Source organism: Natator depressus, chromosome 2 (assembly GCF_965152275.1).
Source record: "Natator depressus isolate rNatDep1 chromosome 2, rNatDep2.hap1, whole genome shotgun sequence".
NCBI classification, from domain to species: domain Eukaryota; kingdom Metazoa; phylum Chordata; order Testudines; family Cheloniidae; genus Natator; species Natator depressus.
The window spans coordinates 261,064,537-261,090,649 of NC_134235.1; the positions used below are offsets into that span (position 1 = coordinate 261,064,537).

At 41.7% G+C, this 26,113-nt stretch overlaps 1 protein-coding gene across 7 annotated transcripts in view; it reads right to left on the reverse strand.

Annotated features, from left to right (window-relative positions):
- MAP4 (microtubule associated protein 4) overlaps positions 1–26,113 on the reverse strand; it is a 276,127-nt gene that overhangs the window by 162,270 nt on the left and 87,744 nt on the right. For all 7 annotated transcript variants that reach the window (XM_074946503.1, XM_074946504.1, XM_074946502.1 and 4 more), the window contains exon 3: positions 9,424–9,683. In XM_074946503.1, coding sequence (XP_074802604.1) covers positions 9,424–9,664 — 241 coding nt within the window. In that variant the 5' untranslated portion in view covers positions 9,665–9,683. The remainder of the gene's footprint in view (positions 1–9,423; positions 9,684–26,113) is intronic.

The following is a 26,113-nucleotide window of genomic DNA, read 5'->3' on the forward strand; positions in this document are numbered from 1 at the left end:
GCATTAGTACCCTTTGTACTCTAATTACTAGAAAATGCATATATTGCTCTATTACCCATGGAGTTCTCTAACCATCCAAATATGTTTATACAATTCAATATTGATCCCACAATCCCATAACACAGAACTGCTTAGGGTCAGTAACTATATCCACTTCATGCTTTCTGGAGCAGTATGCAGAAGAAAGGCTACAATTTAATATAAAAGCCTGTCATTCTCCAAAATACACAGTGATCTTTAACAGCTGGATTCTGTTGGAATTAATGTTGTGAGCCAGGTTGCCAGCATTATTGGACATCTTCAGACCACCACTTCAAGCAGACATAAGGCCATTTAGTAAAATGGCAATACTGTATCCTCCTGGCAACAAGCCTGTGCAATAAAGGAACTATTGGAATACCCTATCTTTCCTTCCAAAAGCTGCTGCTCAGCTTCTAGGAACTGATCCCTGTTTTCAGTTGTAAAAAGCATAGTAAAGACAAGCAACTGCAGGAATCATACAGAGCAGCAAGAATTATTTTATTCTAGTTAATGGTAAAGAACATGCTTCTTTTAACAGAACCTCAGCATCTCTGGTTGTTAGCTTTATGTGATGCACTGGGGCACCAATTTATCTGCAACCAGGAGGAATAACATTTTTATTTTAAATGAAAACCAAGACTTTCCAGGGAGAAAAAGTTAAGACACCATTCATTAATGAGTGCTTTGTAAATTAAGGGTTAAAAACTAGATAGAAAGTCTGACTAATCCTGCAAAGGGTAGGGACTAGAACAGCTGCATTGTACCTCAATGCTCATTCTGACTCAGGGGTGCTTGCTGACAAATTAGTATAGCTAACATAGCTATCTTTAAGTGATGTCCATGTTAAGTGACAATAGGTTGCATAGCATGCAGCACTCAACAGGATCAATACAGGCATATTCCTACATTCCTTTGCAACAGCTTCAAGTTATCCAAGCAGAGTCCCTCCTTTTCACCCACTCAAACTTTAGGCAAAATCCTCCTCCTGAATCCCTAACCTTGTGTCAGCAATTCAGAAAATAGTAGGCCAGTTAAGTGAGTGGGACTAGAAAGCCATGATCATTTCACTCCCCTAGTGTTCTGAAAGTAAGCATCACTGACCATCACTGAGATCACCTGCTGAAACTGTGTCAGTTTTCTACACTGCAATAGCAAAAATATTCTAAAAATAGAAAAATGAAATTGTAAAACTACAAGTGGCCGCAGAGGGACTAAAGAACAACTGTACTACACAAAAAAGCTTTTAACTAACATTTTAAAATGACTAGATTTCATGTTAGGCATATCCCTTTAAAAAAAAAACAGCTTTACACAAAGATTCTGTATCCAGTTAATTCAGATGGGGAAGAAACCTCTGCATGTGGAGCCCAGATGCAAGTGAAGAGATAGATCTATGAATCAAACAGCTAGCCAAATGTGGCCAGAGCTGGGAGGGTATCAAAAGATTACTACATAAAAGCTCTTACAGTGTGGTAAAGCACTATTTGCTGGGCTGATAGCATCTGAACAAGAACAGATTCAAGAAGAGTTCTGCTCATTTGAGCCTCCCAAAATCAGGCATACCCTTGCCTTGCTGCACCCTCTTGAAAATTAAAAGTAGCAAGACTGACTTCCTGTAAAGCTCTACCTTTTTTGAAATGGACTAGGCGAGTTATATGAAATACAAGGGTACTTAGTCATGGGGGTATAAACAGTGGTGAGCTGGAGCCGGTTCGCACCAGTTCGCTAGAACCGGTTGTTAAATTTAGAAGCCTTTTTAGAACCGGTTGTTCCACAAGGAACAACCGGTTCTAAAAAGGCTTCTAAATTTAACCGGCCAAAAGTGGTACCTTAGGCACCGACTCCATGGGTGCTCCAGCCCTGGAGCACCCAAGGGGAAAATTTGGTGGGTTCAGAGCACCCACCAGCAGCTACCCATCCCACCCTCAGCCCCAGCTCACCTCCGCTCCGCCTCCTCCCCTGAATGCACCACCCCATCCTGCTTCTCCACCCCCCCCACACTTCCCATGAATCAGCTGTTCGCACGGGAAGCTGGGGCCGGCTGAGAAGCAAGTGGCAGCTTCCCACTCAGGCCCAGCAAGGCGGAGGTGACCTGGGGCAGGGGGGGGGGGGGGCGAGGAGGGCTGCCCGCACCGCAGCATGTAACCCCCGGGGGGGGGGGGGGGGGTGCCCCGCAGGGGAACCCGCTCCCCACCCCAGCTCACCTCCGCAACCCTCGGCCTGAGCAGGAAGCCACCGCCTGCTTCTCAGCCTTCCCAGGCTTCCCCCCGAACAGCTGATTCGCGGGAAGCCGGGGGAGGGGGCGGAGAAGCAGAGCAGGGCAGCGCGTTCACCGGAGGCGGCGGAGCGGAGGTGAGGTGAGGTGATCTGGGGCCAGGCGCAGGGTGGGGAGCTGCCGGTGGATGCTCTGCATCCACCAAATTTTCCCTGTGGGTGCTCCAGCCCCGGAGCACCCAGGGAGTCAGCGCCTAAGGCGCCACTTTTGATGTGATCAGTGGGGGAGCGGCTGCTCCCCCTGCTCCCCCCCAGGTACGCTCCTCCGCCCCTAGGAGCCAGAGGGACCTGCCGGATGCTTCCTGGGAGCTGCCCCAGGTAAGCACCTCCAGGACTCCCCACCTCACCCCCCAGCAGGTGCCTCAGCGGGAAGCTGGCTCTTAGGGGCGGGGTAGGCACCCACTACGGTGGCCCATGAGACCCTCCTGCCCGGTTCTGGGGGCAGTCGGGGGGGGGGGGGCAAAGACCCCCTCGTGGGGTGAGGAGGGAACCCATTGTTAAGATTTTGGCAGCTCATCACTGGGTATAAATGTACTGTTATTACCAGGTGTGTTTTGGTAAAAAGGCCTTGGAGCTGAATATATACTTCTATTTCAGCTATATGAAGTGCAGTATACAAATTCCCAATAATCTTTTTTAAGACCAACCCCACTATCATCAGAATCTGAACTATTTAAGAGTCAAACACATCAAGACATCCAAACTCCATAATCCTTGTCAGAATCACAAGATACTACTTGCATCTGGCCAGTGCATCAAAGGATTGCCTTTATGTAAACAAATTTAAGAAAGCGTCCACTAAACCAGATAATCTCAAGCAAAATGGACAGGGCCAATATATTAAACAATCTCCACATTAATGGCTTGGCATGGTACATATGTAAGCACAACGACACTGTTTTGAACACATTTTAATTCACCATCACACAAGCAGTTTACTTGGGTGAGAAGGCAAGAGGATCGAAAGAAAGACTTTCAGATAAGCCCATTGAAGAGAAGCCCATTAATATATTTTATTACTCTTAGAACAATTAGATGTGCAGATTGGTTGGATATGCCAAATAATGAGTAGAAACCGTGACACAAAGCACAATTGAGAATAATACAACCCAAGCATGTACATAAACAGAGTTGTGCATAGTCACTTAGCTAGAATCCACATCAGAAGAGCGGACTTAAAACTAAATAGAGGCTACCTTTACTTGTGCATCTCCAGTACTGACCACCTCAATATAAAAAAAAATGGGCCCCCCCCAAATTATTATATTGGTTTAAAAGATTATGAGATTTAAGGAAATTATTAATTTGAGGATTTTTATTTGCCTTCTGGTGTGACTCTTTTGGATACATTTGGGTCATGTTTTCATATGCAACCAGGAGGACTAACTTTTTTTTATTTTAAATGAAAACCAAGACACTCATTTAATCACATGCCTCCAGGATCAAGGGCTTAAAATCGTTAACTATCACATGACTTTAATAAAAACACAAGTATAGGTGCAGTGTTGCTAGCATCAGGTACATGCAAATATGCATGTGAATTTTTGCCCTTGGTCATATGACAATAGCAATGAAAGTGCCAAACATTTAGATTATACATGATATGCCTTGTACCTGTGAATTTTCACAGCAAAATGGATGTAGTCAAGTTTTAATAATAGAATACTCCCACTTAGATCCCACTGAATTGCTACAGTTTATCAAAAACTGAACCACAAAAAAGTATAATTTTTAAAAATGCATTTTCTGCAATACATTTAATTGGATCCTAAACCTCAGAGAACTAGTGTCCCCTATAATTGGCTTTAACCTACACTGTCAACTCTCAACACCATGAAAACTCTCATCTCAGGTCTTAACTGCTACAACCTTGCCCCCTCAAGTTCATTCAAAATGTTGCTGCTAAGGCGGTTTCTAGATAATACTTAGTCCTGCCATGAGTGCAGGGGACTGAACTAGATACCTCTCAAGGGTCACTTCCAGTCCTACGATTCTATGACTCTTGGATAGCTGCTCTGACCACATCAGGTGGGTAATATCAGAAGTTGGTCCAGTAAAAGTATTACTTCACCCACTTTGTCTCTCTACCTACTAAAAAAACAATCACAACAGGATTAAATACAAAAGACTATTTAGGGTCTCCCACATTGTGCTCTACTAATGACGTTTAAAACAACTGCGTGATGCTAGCCAATATAACAATTGTGCTAGAACTTCCTCGTTTTGCTTTGTGCACTGTAGCAGCATTAATATTAACTTCTCCAAGTCGTAAATAAGCCCTCTACCGCCTTCATTTTATAACATGCTAGAGAAACTGGAGTATCATGTCTAGATTTCTAAGACAATATTTAAGGCACTTTTTCTTCTCTCTCCTAAGAAAAAGCACATTTATTAGCTGTCGATCTAATACAGGACCTGTGGAGTTCTACAGCATAGTCTGCAACAATCTTCATCTTTAATATGCATCACAGAGATCACCAGCAGCAGGCCGTATGCCTGGATCAAGACTGAGCACTGCGTGCTACACCTGCAGTTTCTGCAGCTTTGCCAATGCAGAGGGGGAGCTAAAATCAGCTGTCCTTCATGCAAATTAAGTGCTGCCCTCAACCTCCTGTCAAGTTGCCAATACAGCCCTTCAGCCAAAGTTTTGGATGCTTCTTTATTAACCAAAATATATACCATGAAAAGTATAAAGGAAAAAGGCAGTATAGGAACATTTAAAGAATCAAGGTATTACCTGCAGTACTTTCAACTGTATTTAATTTGATTGCCAAGATCCTGACAGCAACATAAGAATTGCTGCCTGGAATACTGAAACAGATGAAAAGCTTTTCATTTTAATCCTGTGGGATAGATTTCATTATTACAGACAATGAAGTAACAATTCTTACTAATGCTAGAGGTTTTACCAGCCCTCTAGAAAAAAATCAATTATGTATATATGGAGAATATTAGCAGTATAGATACAATCCAGATGTCTACATCGACTGACTGATTTTTTCTGATTCCCATTTTGAGACTCAGGAAATTCCCAGTTCAATTAAATATACAGCTTTTAGGATGCACTTATGAAACATTTGCTGTCCTTAAACTCAGAAATGTCAGGGTTTTGATTTTTCTTTGCAAAAGCAATGTAAAAACTTACAGGAAGCCTGCAGCCTTCTGCAATGAAGGCACCTACAGCTACTGTGGAGAAAGAGAGAAGGAAAGGAAAGGGAAATTTTGTGGTTTGATCTCAAGCTTGCAGGCCCCAGATATGTGCTTTGTTTTCTTATTAGGGAGGGGACGTCTGCTCAGATATGCAGCAATTTGTGTCCACTCTACCATAGTCTAGTACTATCAATGCCCTCTGGTGGCCATTTGGGGGCTTGAACATAGAATCTAGGATGACAGACAAGCTTGCGATTGGGATGGAGAAAGGGATGATTTTTGCAATGTCTACACACCCAAAAGAGTAAAACAGAGCATAGCTTTCTTCCCCCACTCCTGAAAGTAGCAATAGTATCAAGTTTTGAAGCATCATGGTGTACTTGGAAGCAAGTAGCAGACAGCATACCAGTCTGCAGTGGGGTTTTAAAGCCTGACATTTACTTCTCAGCTGACACCCACTCCCACCCAAAGGCTATCATTTGAAAAAACAGGATTTAAATATTTTCCAAACAGAATAATCTCTCTCTCACTTTAGGTGAATCAGGACAATGCAGGGCTTAAAAAACTGTATTCACAGGCTATCTAGACTTCAATTCAATGTCATTTTCACTGCTACAGCCTTCAGGGCTACATCACAACTGAAAGCCCTGAAGGTTTGAGAGTTCCGCCAAAAGATGGAGATTAAACAGGTACACACAGCAGCCAGCTGCAAAAACATACAGAAGGCTTTGTACACACCCAAAGCAATCCTCCAGCATTATGTAAAGACCACAACGTAGTAAGAGGATTACCTGGAATTTGCCAAATTATATCCAGCAACTTGCTAGGTATACTCTAAAACTTCCTAGGAATTGATATCCCAATGCGGAAAGCACCACTTCAGGGTTTTCTAAAATTAACATTTAGTCTCACTTTGAGACAAATTCCCATCTGACTATACTGCTATTCTCATTACCCCTTCTCTTCCCCTACCCATCTCTCAGTATTCAGATGGTTCACACAAGTCCATGCTGGGGCCCATCTGACTGTTTGTTAAGCTCATCTAATCTGGCTCATGGATTTAAAAACAAAAAAAACAAAAAAAATCCACTTTAGCAGAGATGGAATAGCTGAATCCTGACAGGACATATGACTAAACTCGTTTCTGACTGAAGAAAGTCAATCTCAGTAGCAAAGATCCTGCTGTCGAAACACATCCTGGCATTTTAACATGAATAAATTAACAAGTGAGAGCTGAAAAGTCTGATCCATGAAAGTTTATTTCCTCCTTCAGGAAAGGATAAAGCAGTTTTGGAGTCACAATCTGGAGTTTTGAATGTGAAACTCTTGCTAAATGTTATGTAGCAATTTCTGTGCTCAAAAGCTTCATATTACAATCAAACATTAAAACAGAGCCTTATGTTTCACTCCCAGCTAGGCCATTTCATAGTGCACACAGAGTTTAAGTCTGATTTATTCTACAGGATTTACTCAGTGGCAGGTAGCACATATTCAACCCTACCTTATATATTGTCAGAAGCATTTTTTAAATCAAGATTTGTTTAACAGTCATAACATGTGGCTTTGATGAGAAACCATGGTCTTTTTCACAAGGAAATTGATCTCCCATCACCTCTTCAAGAAAAAAAAATAGACAACCATCTGAAAGTAGCACATAATGAGATCAAGAGCCAAGAATGGCTTGTAGTAAACTGACACCATTTGAGATTGCAGAGGTTGACAAACCTTAACAGCCAAGCATGTACAAAGAGACAAAAAGATAAAAAAAGCTTTAGTTTATGCACCCACGGTAATCAGGCTCTCCAGTTACTCTGGAGAGATCAAAACAACATCAAAGATAGGGATTCTACAATGCTTATGATTTCCATTGCCAGTTACTCCAAGGCAATTTGAACATCCAATTCTTCATGTTTGAAGCTAACATTAGTATTAACCCTCTGGAATATACCTAATATTAACTGGCTTGTTAGTTTTAGAGTAAGATAAAAACAGATTCAATTCAGTCACTACAAGGATTGATTGCACATCCTAGGCCAAAATTTAAAATGCCATCTCCTTCTAGAAAACCAAAAGTGCATAGTACAAAATCCTCATATAAAGGGACAGACCGACCGGCAGCTCATGTTAGCATACAGGGGTTCAGAGAGACTAGAGCTCAATTCCCACCACAGGTCCACAAGTCTTCTTACTGGGTGGCTTATGTAAGTTTTAACTGCCAATTAAACCAGTAAGATGACTGCCAATTGCCTCAGTGGCTAAAGTTGTATATAGAGCACTAAGAGCTCTCATGCTGAACCTTCAAGGGATGGACACCTAAGAGATCACATCCTCAAAGAGAGGCTTGCATTTTAAAGCAACACACATTTCTGTTGTGATATTATAATTTTCAATTTTTTATTTTAACATTAATGGAGAATCTTTTTGGCAGAGGATGCTGTAGCTGTACACCAACTTCAAGAGATTCCAGCAGAAAAACCTCTTTAAAACTAAATCTTTGAAGATAATGTGAAAAAGTTCTTTCCCACCCCCACTTTTTTCCCCACAATGCAAAGTCAATATCTACTATTACAAAAATCTGTTAATTAAACCAAGAGGAGTACGTGACTAATTGGAGTAATCACATGATGTTTTGCCACAGCCTTCATCCTTCCTCATCCCACCCTCCCCGTTTATCCCCACTCATCACATCATATCTAATATTAGACTAAGCTTTTCAGAGCAGGCACTTTTTTTGGTTCTTTATTGTGAAGTACCTAACTTTCAGATAATGTAAAATAAAATGTATGATGTGGATCAAATTCCTACATGCAGTCCAATGCCACACCAGACGGGGACTTTAGGACCATCCCTCGTTCTGACTGATGACCATTTTAGTCCTTTTATATTCACCCCCTTTGCCCACCTATATAAGTACCAAGATTAGTGTAAATCTTCTTCCACAATGATGAGGTTACCTCGTTAGAGGCAGAGAGTACTTTGCTTTTATTTACACATCATATTTCATGAGAGGATGACAAAGTGCTTCACATAGGTGGGTTTTAGCACCATTTTAGAATTGCAGAATCAGGTACAGGGAAGTTAAGGAACTAGCCCAAAATTATGTGCTGAGTCAGTGGAAACGTAAAGGAGCAGAATTCAAGGCTCCTGAATCCCAGTCCCTTCCTCTAACTCAGCCAGAAAAACAAAGTCTATTCACTCATTAATCTGGAACAAGCAGATATTTTCCCCCCCATAATCACCAGATTATGTCTGCTTTTCATTTGGGCTGGTAAATTTTCAAAGTCATTAGTGAATGATGCCAAGCCTGTTTGTAAACACAGTCAGTGAAGAGTGCTCCTGCAGCAAGAGACTAAACTTCTCCTCCCCTCACCCAAAGGTCTACAAAGCACAATTTGAAGTGTGAGAAAGGCAGTATGGCCTAGTGGTTAGAGCACAAGACTGTCAGACAACGTGGATTCTATTCCTCATTTAACCACTGACATTATGGGCAGGACTGCCAAGTGACTTAACCTCTGTGACTCAGTTTCTCCATACAGAAAATGAGAATAATATTGCCCTCCCCCCCCCGCCTTTGTACAGTTATGGGATTTGGGGTAAAAATATTTAGCATATGTAGTAACATTTAGTACTTGTGTAGCACCTTCCATCTGAGGAGGCCAAAGCACTTTACAAGCATTAAACCCCACAATACCAGTTCCTGGGAGTTAGGACTGTTAAGTACCCCCAATTTACAGGCTGAGAAATTAAGGCAGAGGGTAAGTGATTTTTTCCAAGATCAAACACCAAGACAGAGGCAGAGTCAGGATTAGAATCCAGACCTCTTGACTCCCAATCCCAAAGTGTAATCATTAGATATTGCCTAGTTTAAAATGGTGTACAAAAAGTTTTAAAAGGCCTAAAACCGTGGAGCCCACTGTTTGCTTACTGTAATATTTATGTACGGTGCAACCATTTGGTCTGGTGCTTATAGACACTTACTTTCTACCTGACCACCGTTTGTGTGGGGCTTGCTTTTTGGTTCCTGGCTCTCAGCCTTTGCATCATCATCATCATCCAGTAGGGGGATATAGTCGGTTTTACCCACTGTTTCTCCAACCACGTCATCAAATTTCTCTGCTTCCAGGGTGGCAATGAAGTCTCGTTTCACTTCTTCCTCAATTTCTGCTGGTGGTTCTGTCAGAGCATCTGCAAGACTGAGATTGTGATCCAAGTCAGCCATGCTTTAGCACCTCTGTAACCTGAAGAATGAGAAAGATCATATTTTTAGTAAGAGATCTAATGCTACTAGGACATTGATGCTGGCAACTGTGTTTACCTGCCTTCACAGTGTTGTAATTCCCAGATGCCCGGAAAACAAAATTAAAGACAACACAGTTCTCCTGAGTCAAGTGTTTTAACTGTATGATCCACATTAAATTTCATATAGTGTTTGCAATCAGAGCATAAAACAAAAGCTACGAGATGGCTAGCAACTAAGAATTAGCCTAACCTTACATTCTGTTCTCGTGTCTCCTCCAGAGCCAAGAGTTAATTCAGTATCCTCAGCTGCACAAAACCAACTGACACACGGCAATCAGTTCTTGGGCAGACTCCACCCAGCCTCCCCTATGGAGATTACGTTTTACATAATCTCTGGTGTGTACCTTAAATCTCAGTGTTGCTTTTCATCCCTTCCACAGAGGTTCTGCAGCATGTTTCTGTCCTCAGCAGACCTGGCTAGTGACAGTAAACTTTCGCCTTCCCAGCATTTATGTTGGAAGGTAAAGCTCTAATAAATTAAGTGCTAAACATCTCAATGCTCCTAGTTTAATGACTCAATAAGATAATTGATTGTCCAATCCTTTCCTCTTATGTAGATCAGTGTTCAATGTTGTTCTCTGTGAGAGTCAGCAGACAATTTATATTAATCAACCCACCCGGATTACTGCAGAAGCTCTTTAGGTACACAGCAAACAAACACCTCTTTGTGGGGTGGATTCCTGGATTTTAAAAGAGTTTAAAGAGCAATGCACCAATGAGAGGCAAGGGGGAAAAAGTTAAGCTTTATCGTTCAACAGTCTATCTTCAAATGCTGGGTTTTTTTCAGACTAATTTTTAGACTGTTCTGTTCTACAGAAGTATTGAAAGTTCCATTCATATGCCCTGTCCATCCAAAGAACGTCTTCAAGCCTGGACAGAAATAAAAACATATACCACAGGGGTATCTAAATGGGGACATTTCAAACCCCATAATACACTCAATTCAGTTTACTTCAACTTTTTAAACAATTTACTGTTAAGTATTGAATCCAGATTAGCTTCAGTTAGATTTGCTCCACATTTAGAAGCACGGATAATCTGTGCAAAAAGTTAATACTCCTTTAAAGATTTAGTTATCCCCTTTTTAAAAATCCAGTAAGCTATTGTTTTTTTAAAAAAAAAAGCATATATAAGACAAATGTGGAAGGAAGGAAAAATGAGTACACGTGTAACAAAGGTAGAGTACATGTGTAACAACAAAGGTAGAGTTCAACCACCACATTCACTCAACATATAAAATTTATCATAAAGTTCATATGTCTAAGCAATATGAGGTCATTATTCATTATGACAGACAAGACCCATTATGGCTGACTAAAATGGTACTTATCAGTCAGTATTGTAAACACTCTGTGGCCACATAGGACTTAATTGTCACTATGCTGCTCACCATAGTTTTATGGCAACAGCATAACCCAGATCCTTCTGCACCAAAACAGAGGCCCCCCCTACTACTTCAGCTGTGGAAAGTCTGTTAACTGTTAGCAGTATATGGCTTCTGACACACAGAAATCCTGATTCCAGCCAGTGGAGTGCAGTGTTACAGATACTTCAGTATATGCCCATGTTTTCAAGAGACTGCTATTTATCCACTTATGTTCAAGCAGGAACTGGAAAGTTTGAAGAGTTTAGCCAAAATATACACCTTTATATAATAGTACTCCTTTTCCAGCTCTGGGCTGTTAAAAGATCACAACTGCTCCTTGAAGTGTACAAAGCTTTAACAGCTATTTTTTTTTTTATAAAGCTTAAAGCCTTTCAACCTCAGATTTTTGTTTTCTTTTAGCTCCCAGTCCCTTGCCTACTATCACAATAGACAGTGAAAAAAATTGAGGAACAAGATTTGGTCCAGGTCCCATGTTTAAAGGCTTATGGTATTTAAGTATTTGTGGTCAAGTTTTCAGAAACACCTAATGGAACTTAAGATCCTAAGCATATTATGTCACTTATTAAAAGTTTACCCTGGTATTGGTCCCAGCCCTGATAGGTAACAAGATAGCAGACCTTAAAGTGATGTAATTTCAGCCACCACCTTGCTTTATTTCTACTTTAGCAGATTCTTGAGGTTAGTTCCACTATCTCAGGAAAAGTTAGAGCTATAAACAAACACTTTAATCCTTTCATTTGAAAGCTGATGTGAAGCACTGGTTTTCTGACACTATAATCTTTAAGTAGCAATTTATGGGATAGTCATTACGAAAATCATGTCACAAAACTGAGTAGTCAGAAAGCAGTTATAAAGTCCAATACCTTGCAGCAGAGTTAAGGACCATAAGGAGTGTTTAAAAGTATATTACGAACAAAACAAAACAAAAATCAAAACAATGATATTGGTCCACTCCTAGATGGAAATGGAAGAACGGTCAATAATGCAGAAAAGCCAAGTGTTTAATAAATATTTCTGTTCTGTATTTGGGAAAAATCTGATGCAGACATATCATGCTGATGAAACACTTTCCTTTCTAAGAGGAGGATATCAAAGAGCACCTGCTAAAGTTGGACATTGTTAAATCAACAGGTCCAGATAACCTGCATCCTAGAGTTTTAAGAAACCTGGCCAAAGAGCTTGCTGGACCACTGATGTTGGTTCTTAACTCTTGGAACACTAGGAGAATTCCAGAAGACGGGAAGAAATCTAAAATTGTGGCAATATTTAAAAAGAATAAAGAGGATGACTGAGGTAACTAAAGACCTGTCAGCCAGATATCTATCACTGGCAAGATAATGGACTGGCTGATAGGGGACTTGATAAAGAATTAAAGGGGGAGTACTGTAATTAATGCAAATTAACGTGGGTTTATAGAAATCCTGTCAAATTAACTTGATAACTTCTTTTCAATGAGATTACAAAAGTTTGGTTGATAAAAGTAAAGTAATATATTTAGACTTGTGTGGTACCAAGTCAAATGACTACAGAACATTTTGATTAAGAAACTAGAATGATACAAAATCAACATGGAACTCTCATTATATGGATTAAAAACTGACTAAATGACAGGTCTCAAAATGTAACTGTCAACAGGGAATTATTTTCCAGCAGGTATGTTTCCAGTTGGGCCCTGCAGAGATTGGTTCTTGGCCCTATTTCACATTTTTATCAATGGATCTGGAAGAAAACAAAATCACTGAAAGTTTGCAGATGACAAAACTGTTGGAGTGGTAAATAATAAAGAGGCCAGGTTACCATCAGTGATCTGGATCATTTGATAAGCTAGGCGCAAGGGAACAATCTGTGTTTTAATATGGCCAAATGTAAATGTATACATCTAGGAACAAAGAACACAGGCCAGATTCACAGGATGGGGGACTCTATCCTGGGTAGCAGTGACTCTAAAAAAAAAATTTAAGGGTCATGATGGATAGTAAGTTGAACATGGGCTCTCAGTACAATGGTGTCGCCCAAAAAGGCTAATGATACCCTTGGGTGCATATACAGGGTAATCTCAAGAAGGAGTAGACAGGTTATATTATCTCTATATTTGGCACTGGGGTGACCATTATTGGAATACTGCATCCAGTTCTAGTAACCACAGTTCAAGAAGGATGCTAATAAATTGGAGAGAGTTCAGAGAAGAGCCACAAGAATGATTAAAGGATTAGAAAACCTGCTTTGTGGTGGTAGAACCATAGAACCACAGGGTCAGAAGGGACCGCAAGGCTCATCGAATCTAATGCCCTGCCACGATGCAGAATTTGTTGTCTCTAACCATCCAAGAGAGATGGCTATCCAGCCTCTTTTTGAAAACCTCCAGTGAAGGAGTTTCCAGGCTGTTCCATTGTCCTACTGTACTTACAGTTAGGAAGTTCTTCCCAAAATCTCATCTAGATCGCTATGCTGTAGTTTGAACCCACGGCCTCTTGTCCTGCCCTCTGCGGCAAGACAAAACAGCTTTTCTCCACCTTTTTTATGGCAGCCTTTCAAATATCTGAAGACCACTATCATGTCCCCCCTTAATCTCCTCTTTTCCAAACTAAACATACCCAGTCCCTTCAGCCTTTGTTCGTTTCATCCCTTTAATCATCTTTGTCGCTCCCCTCTGGATCCTTTCCAGTTTCTCTACATCCTTTCTATACACTGGTGACCAAAATTGGACACAGTACTCCAGCTGAGGCCTAACCAGCACCGAGTAGAGCAGTCCGATCACCTCCCGTGACCTGCATGCTATGCCACTTACTGCAATCTAAAATTGCATTTGCTTTTTTTGCAACAGCATCAAATTGTTGACTCATGTTGAGGTTGTGATCCACCAGAATTCCCAGATCCTTTTCAGCAGTGCTGCTGCCAAGCAAGTTAGCCCCCATTCTGTATTTGTGCATTTGATTTTTCTTCCCCAAATGTAGCACCTTACATTTGTTTTTGTTGAATTTCATTTTGTCCATAGTCCAATTCTCCAATTTATCAAGATCACTTTGAATTTTAGCTCTATCCTCCAAAAAGTTGGCAAACACCCCTCCCCCTCCGCCCCAAGGCTGGGTCTTATCTGCAAATGTGATCAGTATGCTCTATATTCCTACATTCAGGTCATTAATAAAGATGTTAAACCACACCGGACACAGAACAGATCCCTGCGGAACCCCACTTGGGTCCTCCTTCCAGTCTGACATCATTCCATTAATGCCTATTCTTTGTTTCAGAGTAGCAGCCGTGTTAGTCTGTATTCGCAAAAAGAAAAGGAGGACTTGTGGCACCTTAGGGACTAACCAATTTATTTGAGCAAGACCTTTTGTGAGCTACAGCTCACTTCATCGGATGCATAAAAGTGGAAAATGCAGTGAAGATGTTTTTATACACGTATCCACTTAATAGTAGTTCCATCAAGCCCACATTTCTCCAGCTTACTTATCAGAATGTCATGTGGGGCTGCGGCAAAAGCCTTGCTGAAGTCCACATATGTTATGTTCACAGCACTCCCCCTCTCCACCAAACCAGTTACCCTGTCAAAGAAGGAAATCAAGCTGGTTTGGCATGATTTGTTCTTGGTAAATCCATGCTGGCTGCTGGTGATCACCCCTCATCCTCCAGGTACTTGCAAACTGAATGTTTTAGACATTGCTCTAGTAGCTTCCCAGGTATCGAAGTCCGGCTGACTGGTCTCTAGTTCCCCAGCTTCTCCTTTTTCCCCTTTTTAAAGATGGACACTATGTTAACCCTTCTCCAGTCTTCCAGCACCTCTCCTGTCCTCCATGAATGGCTCCAAGATTTCTTCAGCTAATTCCTTCAGCACCCTGGGGTGAATAGCATCAGGCCCTGCTGACTTGAACTCAAATTAGTCAGAGTATCTCAGATATGTTCTTATCCGGATCTGCATCCCTTCCCCTTTATTGTCTATGGTAACTTTACCAGTCATCCAGTCACATACCTTTTGTGATAAGACAAAGTAGGCATTGAGCAGCTCTGCCTTCCTATCTTCCATTACCAGCTCACCTCCTTAATTGAGCAGCGGACCCTCACCACCCCAATATTTCTTTTTTGGTAGACAGAAGGAGCTCAATCTATTTAAAGAGAAGATTACGGGTTCAGAGTCTATAGGTATCTATATGGGGAACAAAAATTTGACAACGGGCTCTTTAATCTAGCAGACAATAGATATAAAATACAATGGTTGGAAGCTGAAGCTAGACAAATTCAGACTAGAAATAAGGCGCAGCTAAACAGAGTAATTAAGCAGTGGAACAATATACCAAGGGCTGTGGAGGATTCTTCATCACTGGCGATTTTTAAATCATGATTGGATGTTTTTCTAACACATAGGCTCTAGTTCAAACAGCAATTATTTCATGGAAGCTCTACGACTTATGTTATGCAAGTGCTCAGATTAGATCAGTTGTTTTCAACCTATGGTCTGCGGACCCATGGGCGGGTCCACAGACCATGCCTAGTTTTCCAAAAGGGTCCATACTTCCCTTTGAAACTTTTTAGGGGTCCACAAATGAAAAAAAAAATGTGTGAAACCCACTGGACTAGATGATCACAATGGCCCCTTCTGGCCTTACAATCTGTGAATGACAGAACTGGGGCTAGAAATGCACACTATTTACAGATGGAAACCTGATTCCTGGCATTTGTTTGTAACCATGACCGTTCACAAAGTATACCTCATAGGCGTCACAGACTTTTCATTCCAGTAATACTATATTCCATTCCAGGTCAATGCCAATACCATAAGTCCCAAGACTTGTAATTTCATTTTGTGAACAATCAATCAATCTGAACAATTATTTTTAGACAAGTCCCAAAAAGGTCTCAGCCCCCTGTTTTTACACACTTCCATGTGTTCGTGACCACAGAGTCCTCTGAGCACACATTGCAATCAACTGTTTATCACAGTATTAAAATATTTCCACCAGCTTGCAGTTTTCATGCAGCCAGTTAAGACATCGGCATCCTTATTCATTTATTTGTATTAGTCTCAAAGTCTTGAGTTATTTGTTAGCAGAGCTTCCTCTCAGCAGCAGAGTTTAGAACTGCCCAGAATAGTAAATCATGGCCATCCTCCTACTCAGATGGAAACTATTACTGACTTGAAATATAGGCCCTACTAACATTCATCTGCCCTTGTATAATAAAGGCTGAGTAAGCATCTAAAGCCAACTCCAGATGGCCTGCAAACCAATGTGCCTCCTTATCTCTTGGATTGTAAGGAGAGCCTCAGTTTATGTCCAATCCAAACATTTCAGAAACAGTTAAACAACCATTGTTCCATGGAAGTATTTTCTTTTGCTTTCCTTCAAAGCCTGCCTAATCACACACTCACTAGGACGATAAACTATTTACACTACTGAGCCACCACAATAGAACAGCATTTAATCAGAGGCAGAAGCTGCAGCATAGGTGGTGCTTAGAGAAGAAACTGTTTATAAGGCTTAGGGCACCATCTGGGATGGTCCCATCTAGCCTAAGTTCTAGAGATATTACATCCAAAAAGAGATTGCATGATCCTCATTTGCAAAAGAATGGATGGATTGGGTCAACCTCATCTCCATAAAATAGGATGGAGGATTTAGCACCTTCAAACCTAAACAGCAAGTGAGACATTACAGAAACTGACTTTCTTGTACACTTATTAAATTAAACATCAGGATATTTATTTCCCATAAGGTATGTGGTAGTTATGCAACATCAGAACAACTAACTGGAAGACTTAAGTCATGTTATTGGAACTTAATATAAAATTTATCTCTAATGGAGTCTCTGAAGGCATAGCAAACTGGCAGACTGATGTGCGAGCACAAAACTATACTGTGGCAATGTGCAAACTTCAAGTGGTTCTGAGGATCTAAGCCTACTTTCCAGCCAAGAAAGAATCTTAAAATTTGCTTCCGAGGTTTACTTCCTCAGTTAACTCAGGAGATGGCTTCAGAGTGACAGGTGACACCATCCCCCTCACCCTAGGAGCACAGCAGTAGCACAAACAGCACTCATTCATGCTCAGCTTGTCTCCAACCCTTACCATTACATGCTCCTTTCTCCCACTTAAGGCAGGATTCCTTAAAGGTACAAAGCAGGTTAGAGCAACAACTAAAAACAACAGAACACTTACATGTATAGGTGTTCCTTACACATTTGTAAGTGCCCCTCAAACCAGCTAACTCTGTCTCAGGCAGGGAGAAATGGACTGCAGCATCTGTGAGTAATACTTTGTCATTTTCAGTTTGCTAGGAGACTTCATCCCATCCTGACAGATGATGACCTAGCCTCAGTTATTCACGCTTTTGTCACTTCTGGGAAGGACTACAGCAATGTGATATACCCAGGCATGAAGCCTTCAAACACTGTGGAAACTTCAACTAGTACAGAACATTGCAGCGCATCTCTTCAGCAACCCAGGCTACCATGACCACATCAAATCTGTCTTCCACTCTGTCGGTTGTTTCCCATAGAATTTCTAATCAAGGTCTCAGTCTTTATCTTCAAGGCACTTCATGGCCTGGGCCCAGGATATCTAAAAGATTGCCTAAAGCTCCAGGATGAAGATACTAGTCGACAGTTATACTCTGGCACAGCGAACTCTTTATAATAAGGGTATATCTCATCTGTAGTACAGGAGACAGCGCTTTCTCAAGCCTGACTGAGACTGTGGAATGAACTCCCCCAGGAACTAAAGACCATCACAAATCTCAACACCTCCTGCTCCAAGTGCATGGCACATTTCTTTGACTTTGTGAGAGGGCAAAGACATAGCAACACACATTTTTTTAAAAAAACCATAAAACCCTACCAAAACATGACACTCCACTGCACACACTTCTCCCCCTGGGGAGAGGATGAGAGTACAAACAACATGTGACGGATGTGTAGTCACACTGCTTATCACATGACTGGAAGGCGCCCAGATACTACAGTGATGAGTGTGGTATAAGAATCTATGTGGAATAGAAAATAGAATATACTGTCCTGTATACTGCACATTCCTTCTGTCTGTGTAACCCCTTGCCAGCCTGTCAGCTTTTCACTGAGTCACCCTTGGTAGCCTCTCCCAGCTCAACCCCCTAGGGTCTTTGGGGTTTTACATCTCCTTTGATCCCAGACTAAGCCTTGGGAAAAGTAAACCATTCTAGCCTAGATGGACTGAGATAGTTTATCCCCCACTGATGACACAGCCATTATCTTAGCTGCTTTGAAGGTGTGTACCTGAGGCTCTTATCTTTGCCATAGTTTCATTTCCCATGGGTTTTCCCATTTACAGCTTCCTTTAACGTAACTCCATAGCAAGTAACCCCTCATAATCAAACAGAGGCCTGCACCATGTTTCATTTAAAAAAAAAAAAAAACATATCTTTCAGTTCATCACACCCCAGCTGGTTTTATTCTGCAAGTCACCAAGCTAGGGGAGCAGAGCAGCTGAAGGAAGATTGTCACTACAATGGATTCTTGTGTACCATTCCTCTCCAAACTCTCTGTATGCATCCAATGAAGTGAGCTGTAGCTCACGAAAGTTTATGCTCAAATAAATTTGTTAGTCTCTAAGGTGCCACAAGTACTCCTTTTCTTTTTTGAGAATACAGACTAACACGGCTGCTACTCTGAAACCTTTATTTAAATTATAACATCACAGTCAGATCAAGACTCAATCCCCTTCCCCATTCACAAACAAGAAGATGAAAAGACATGTGGAGACAAAGCAAGAGTTTTCAGAAGGCATTTTTATGGGCACTATATAGTAGGCAGACTATTTACATCTTATGTTGAATATATACGTTTTCTGTGCACAGAAACTTGCCTCCTACAGATTTTGGCAAAGGAGATATTCTTCTTAGGGAAACAGACTATATATTACAAACACCACCCTCTGTCAGCCATGTAATGCAGACAGCAGACTGCTTGCTGAAGTCTGATCCTTGAAGGTATCCACACTGTCTCCAGCTATGACAGACACTGGAAATGAGCTTTTCACAACCAGTCAGATCACTGCTTTGAAATACAGCGGCTTTAGAAAGGATTTGCTGTTCTTATGATTTGTAGCAAATGAACTTTACCCCTAGACTAGAGAAGAATGGGAGAAGGTATGACTTGGGAAGCTAGTGATGGTACTTGGATTTGCTAGTATTTACACCCTGCAGACCTCCCCAAGCATGAACTCTATTTTACTCTCTCCTGTCCATCAAGGGATTCAATTGACTAGTTCTTCCCAAGGTCAAACGTTTCTTTTGTTAATCTTCTTTGGGCATTTCTATATTACAAATTTTCCCCAATGTGTATTATTTAGGCATAAAGCTGCTGCAGTTAGTATATCGCTTGTCTGTATGCACACTTGGCTCCTTGCATAGCCACTGCATATACTCACCAGGAGGGCTTGTTTTGATGCCCAGTGCGGTGCACTATGGGTAGGTAACTCCAGTGTGCAACTTGCCACCATTCAGTACACTGTCTTTTGGGAAGTTTGCATAATGGGACAAAAACGAGTTATGCAGGGATGACTGGGACTGCAGAGTTAAGTTCCCATCATGCTACTTTCTCAACCCCATAATGCCATCTCTACCCTATCATTTTTGCTCCTATTTTGAAAATCCCACACACCCATGAGGGACTTGTCACTGTCCACGATTTCTGACAGAAGCACAGAGCCTGCACACCTCTGCACGATTGTCACGAGCACTGCAAGCACAGGACACATGATCCTCCAGTATTTGCAGAGCCACAGGGAATGTGATGGTTTCCTGGAGGGCAGATTGCTGTGGGACACAGTGAGAACCAATTCAAGGTTGTTGGTGGCATTCACGGGGCAGCTGCAAAACGGTGGAGCACCACTGCTGGGCCCGAGAAACAAGCACTGACTGCTGGTTTCACAGCCTAATGCAGGATTGGGAAGACTAGCAGTGGCTGCAGAACTTTCAGATGTGCAAGGCCACATTCCTGGATCCGTGTGCTGAGCTCACCCCAGTCCTCCAGCACAGGGGCACCAGAATAAGAGCTGCACTGATAGCGGAGAACTGAGTGGCGACCACACCGTGGAAACTTGCAATGCTGGATTGCTACCGGCATTGCTCACTGAACGTATGTCGAGACCTTCTTTCTTCTTTTCTTGCCTCTTCTTTCTTCTTTCCTTACCTGGCTCAAGGTTTCTGTGGCATCGAGGGGGAACTTCTCAAGGCCCCAGTGGCATCTGCTACAGATAAAACACACAGAGGTACCACTGTCAGTATACTCACAACAGAAAGCCAAGATTAAGAACTCTCCCCTTCCCTTACTTTCCCTAAAGTGTTAAAAAAGACATGTTTACTAACACTTCTGCTTTGGAGTGTGGCCCACCATGGGTGAGGGAAATGAGGAGGGAATTACTCAGCTGCATGAAGCTATGAGTACAGAGCAACGGCACTAAATCCTGGCACCATTTTCCAGACAGTGGTGATTGCAGCAGATATCTCACTTCTGAGTAACCAAGGCACAGAGCACAGCTGCTGCTGGCATCCCTAAGCCACCTGGGCCCATATGCTGTTAGCCATAATGCCTGCCGAAGTTATCGCCAACTGACGTGAGGTAGTGTCCTACCATGGGAGGAAGAAATAAGGCTGCCATCCCTAGAAACCTTCAGGAGAGGATTGCAGAGTACCTCCATGGCGTTTTCATCAAGATCTCTCAGGAGGATTCAAGGGACATCCCTATGTACGAACTTCTCCACGTGTCCCCACTCCCCCACCTAACTCTAGAGGAGCATGAAAAGCAGATACTCTACCTCTCTTTGTTACATCACTACCTCTTCTAGTACAAGTAAATTAATGAAAAGTCAATAGCTGTATCATGCTAAGTTGGGGACATCATCACTGTAAGAGCAAATAAATTGACACTTACCCAAGATTCCTTCACCTCCATCAGGATCGCCTGTGGTCGACTGCAAGGACTGACTGGACTGTGATGGAGTCTCAAACAGGTCCTGGCTGATGGCATCGTTGGATCCCCCAGTTACAGGTCTCACCCTCCTCTTCCACATCCTCGCTGTTCACACCAGGCACCTGTGACTCAAGCTCCTTGGAGATATCCACGATGGTGTGCAAGGTGGTGGTCTCTGCCATATATGGCATGCAGCTCTTCGCAAAAGTGGCAGGTCTGCAGCTTGGCACCAGATCAACTGTTGGCGTCCCTGGCCTTCTGATATGCCTGCCTCAGTGCCTATGCTTTCACACAGCATTGTTGCTTATCCATCTTACCCCTTCTCCTGAATCCTCATGCAATCTGCTCATAGATGTCCACGTTTCTACAGCTGGTCCATAGCTGTGCTTGCAGAAGCCTCTACTCCCCATAGGCCCAGAAGTTCCAATATCCTCTGAGTACGCAAGACCAGAGTGTGTTTCGAGCATTTAACTAACATGCTCAGCCAGCCAGTTGCACAGAACAATGGAGGGATGCCACAAAGATGGACAATCTGGAAAAGGAATGGAGGTGGAGGAGTGCGGCTTCTGGTCTCTCTGACCCCTGGGCAGGAGAGTTCACAACTGTGACCAGAGGAATCGCTCTCAGGCATTCTGGGACAGCTGCTGGAGGACTGGTAGGGTCAACGTAGGTAACCATCTGCATTTGCGCTGCATCAACCTCAGTACTTTGACAAGGGCTAAACAGCACTCGGGAAGGTGGTGTTACTATGTTGGCAAAATGGAGAGCTTACAACAATGGGAGGCAAAATTTAAGTGTAGACATGTGCACAATCAGATCAACACAAGATGGTCTATGTCAGCCTAACTTTGTAGCACAGACCAGGCCTTTTAAGTTACTGCAATTCCTGTCCTTTACTCTAGGCTCAGTTTTGAGACACTGATGTGGTACAACCATTTGTCTTCTTTCAGCGCCCCACTCTCCTCTAAAATTAGCACTTAACTACTCACGGAGAGTGAAACTTGTGGTTGTAAGAACAGAACCAGCTCTGCCATAGTTCCCATTTCTCCTGTCGTAAGTCAGCTTTTCTTAGAATGGGCCACAGCAGGAGAAGTTATTGTTGCCTGCTCAAGTATAAGCAAACACTCTAAAACCATATCAATTTTTCCTGAAAAGTGCCTCCAGTTTCCTTGGGGGGGGGGGGGGGGTTAAGATATTGAGTACCTTTTACACTCCATGCACAGGTAATCCCTATTTATTTATTTCTAGAAGGTATATTAAATATACTACTTACAGCCTATAGTGGTTGCCTTGTCCTACACTACAGTCTTATGTAAAGAATACAGGAATGTGTTTCCCAAAATGCAGGACTCCCTGCGGTTAAGACCCTTAACAAGACAGTTTCAGGTTAGCAGCTGTTAGAGTGCATGTATAATTTTGTATAAACACTCATGTTTACAGACAAGCCCTTCAAAAGGGGTCAACTGAAGTATATTACTCTAGTCCTACTAACTTTGACAACATCCTTAAAAACACGAGGCCATTTCATCTGAACACGTTTTGGCATCTAACAACATAAAAGATTTTGTTCACATCAGTGATGATAATACTGAATTACTAGATAATTAGATACTGCACAAAGCACTCTGAATGGGCTTAAAGCAAGAAAATCTGACATACGAGGCATAATACCTCACTGCTGACTTCAAATGGGCGTTTAGGGCATTCTGCACGGAGCAGGACCCAGATCTAAGTCAGAAGTCATGTCACACAGGATCAAGCCTTCCATGATCACAGCTAAGGACCTGAATCACCTTCAGCCAATACAGGAACATCCTTGTCACTTAGGTTGTATAAATATCAATACAGAGAAATTGCATAAAGCCTCCTTTCTCGCATCCAGCATCCTTCAGGAAGAAACTGCTTTCTGAAGAAGTTTGGGCTCTTTACCTAAACTCCCACAATGAAACCAAAGGTCTGCCCACAAGGTCTTGTGCAGTGAGAGTTTGTGCTGTGTGTCTCTGAGATCCTTAGAAAAACTAAACAAATATTCAAATTGCCAATAAAAATATTTAATTTTCATCATGATAAGTCAAGGTGGTTTAAATCTGTTCAGTTTATCCAGAAAGTGAGAAACAACCTCAGCATGTTTCTTTCGCATCAGCTACTAGTGCAATCCTACAAGTTTTAAGAAAGTCAGCACTGACAGAACAACCACTGCTATAAGAAAGAAGCTAAAACTTGCATGATTTGGATGAAAGATCCACCCACTTCCAGCTATGAGTTGTCATGTGGAGGATACTTTACATTCTTGAAAGAAGCAAGGGTGCAGCATGCAAAGGAATCCTAATGCTCCCTCAGTGAAGGAAACTAGAGAACCTGCAGAAGCATGTGGCAATGCAGATATGCTTAGTCCAACTCCTCAATATCCTCATTTTACAAAACCACAGGAAGTAAAATGCACTCTTCACTATACGTGCTGTATGCATTATACCACTTGGCAGCACTTCATACGGCACATACACAGAGCTGTATGTACAGTGGCCCATCTGATCTGATGAATGAGCATCCATAAGCAGAGAATAGTAATTCAAAAGGTGAGAAAGCCAGGAATCCCCTAGATTTTTTTTTTTTTTTTTAAAGGAACTACATATGATAGAACACTACATTCAACACTAGTAGCATGCAGCAGTCTGACTGCCTTAGTGCAAATCTCAGTTCACTTCTACCTCTAATTAGTGCCACACATCAGATTTTAAATCTAATCCTCTAGCTTCTCATTTTATAAACGTGTTTTCAATTTAATGAAGTTGTAATTAATCTTGTCAAGGGACTTTCAAAGCAAACAGAATACATCTGGAAACTCTATTGTTTCCTCATAGCATTATTGTTCAGAACCATTTCCTCCTTACAGATGTCTGAATGGTAGAGCCCTGCACAGATACAAAATTTGGGTCCGCATCCAATCTGCAAACATTGTCCATGGACACCCACAGATTTGCATGGACATCCACAGATTTGCTGGTAAGTCACCACTTCCATTTCCTATTAGGGCTTTATTGAAGACCCTTCATCTTTTCAGTTTGGTCATTTACCCTTATCTGAATTTCTTTCCTCTATCAAGGAGCCGAAGCAATGAAGCAGATTAAATGAATATGAATGAAAGTTACTAAGGATGCACTGATGTTACCACCTCTTCTGAGAAGTGACTTTACAGGGTTCCATGTTTGTATCTCAATGGCTTTCAGATCAAATGTGCTCCATTTGCAGTTGAAAAAAAATTTGCGCTTGTAAACTAAAAATTCTGTGGGCCAAATTAAACCCTATTGTATTCAGTCTCTGCTTTCAGTGACACCAGTGTAATCCCATTGCTGTCAAAGCATTTGCACAAGTGTAAATGATTAAATTTACTAAATTTTTACAAACTCAAACTGTTGATTCATAATAGAATCTAGGTCCTCCATTATCTGTGTTGGTTAAGCAGGGCAAAAAAAGTGTAAATTTATTTTTGCCATTGAAGTCAGCCAATCTGACTTGACAGAAGAAGTAGATCTGATGAGTAAGAAGATACTAACAGGAGAACCACCACACTCTAAAGGCCACAAACTAAGCTTGAAAGTCTTACTCAGCCACAGATGAGTGGGAGTATGGACCAGGTGAGAAGGGAGATTGGATAGAAAGTGGCTAGAGAGCAGAACAGCACAGGAACCCACTGCATCTTAAAGAAAAGGGGGTCAGCCAGTCAAGCAGTCCAAGTGTTGCTACAGCTTTTTCAGAAGGAGGCAGGAGAAACTGAGGAATCCAGGTGCTGCTCCTCGTGTCTTAGAATGCTACAGGGAGAAAAGTGGCAGGAGCCACTGTTTTTGTCAGGAAAGAAGGAGAAGCAGAATGCTCTCGGTACCTCGGCCCAACACTGTAGCATTTAATTTCAGAAAGGGGGACCACAGAAAAATGAGGAAGTTAAACAGAAATTAAAAGGTGCAGTGCCAAAAGTGAAATCCATGCAAGCTGCATGGAAACTTTTTAAAGACACCATAATAGAGGCTCAACTTAAAGGTATACCCCAAATTTAAAAACAAAGTAAGAGAACCAAAAAAGTGCCACTCTGGCTAAACAACAAAGCAAAAGAATCAGTGGAAGTTAAATCCTAGTGAGGAAAATAGAAAGGAGCATAAACTCTGGCAAATTAACTGTAAAAATATAATTAGAAAGGCCAAAAAAGAATTTGAAGAATAGCTAAGCAAAGATTCAAAAATAAATAGCAACATATTTTTAAGTACATCAGAGGCAGGAAGCCTACTAAACAACCGGTGGGCCACTGGACGATTGAGATGCTAACTGAGCACTCAAGGACTATAAAGCCACTGTGAAGAAATTGAATGAATTCTTTGCATTGGTCTTCACGGTTGAAGATGTGAGGGAGATTCCTAAATCTGAGCCATTCTTTTTAGGTGACAAATCTGAGGAACTGGTCCAGATTAAAGTGTCATTAGAAGTGGCTTTGGAACAAATTGATAAACTAAACAGTAATAAGTCACCATGACCAGATGGTAGTCACCCAAGAGTTCTGAAGGAACTCAAATGTGAAATTGCAGGACTACTAACTGTAGTCTGTAACCTATCATTTAAATCAGCTTATGTACCAAATGACTGGATGATAGCTAACGTGACACCAGTTTTTAAAAAGAGTTCCAGGGGTGATTCCAGCAATTACTGGCAGTAAGCCTCACTTCAGTACCGGACAAATTGGTTGAAAGTATAGTAAAGAACAAAACTGTCAGACACATAGATGAACATAATTTGCTGGGAAAGAGTCAACATGTTTTTTGTAAAGGGAAATCATGCTTCACCAATCTACTAGAATTCTCGGGGGGGGGGGGTGTCAACAAGCATGTGGACAAGGGGGATCTAGTGGATATAGCATACTTAGATTTTCAGAAAGCCTTCGACAAGGTCCCTCACCAAAGACTCTTAAGCAAAGTAAGTGGCCACGGGATAAGAAGGAAGGTCTTCTCATGGATTAGTTAAAAGATAAGAAACAAAGGGTAGGAATAAACGGTG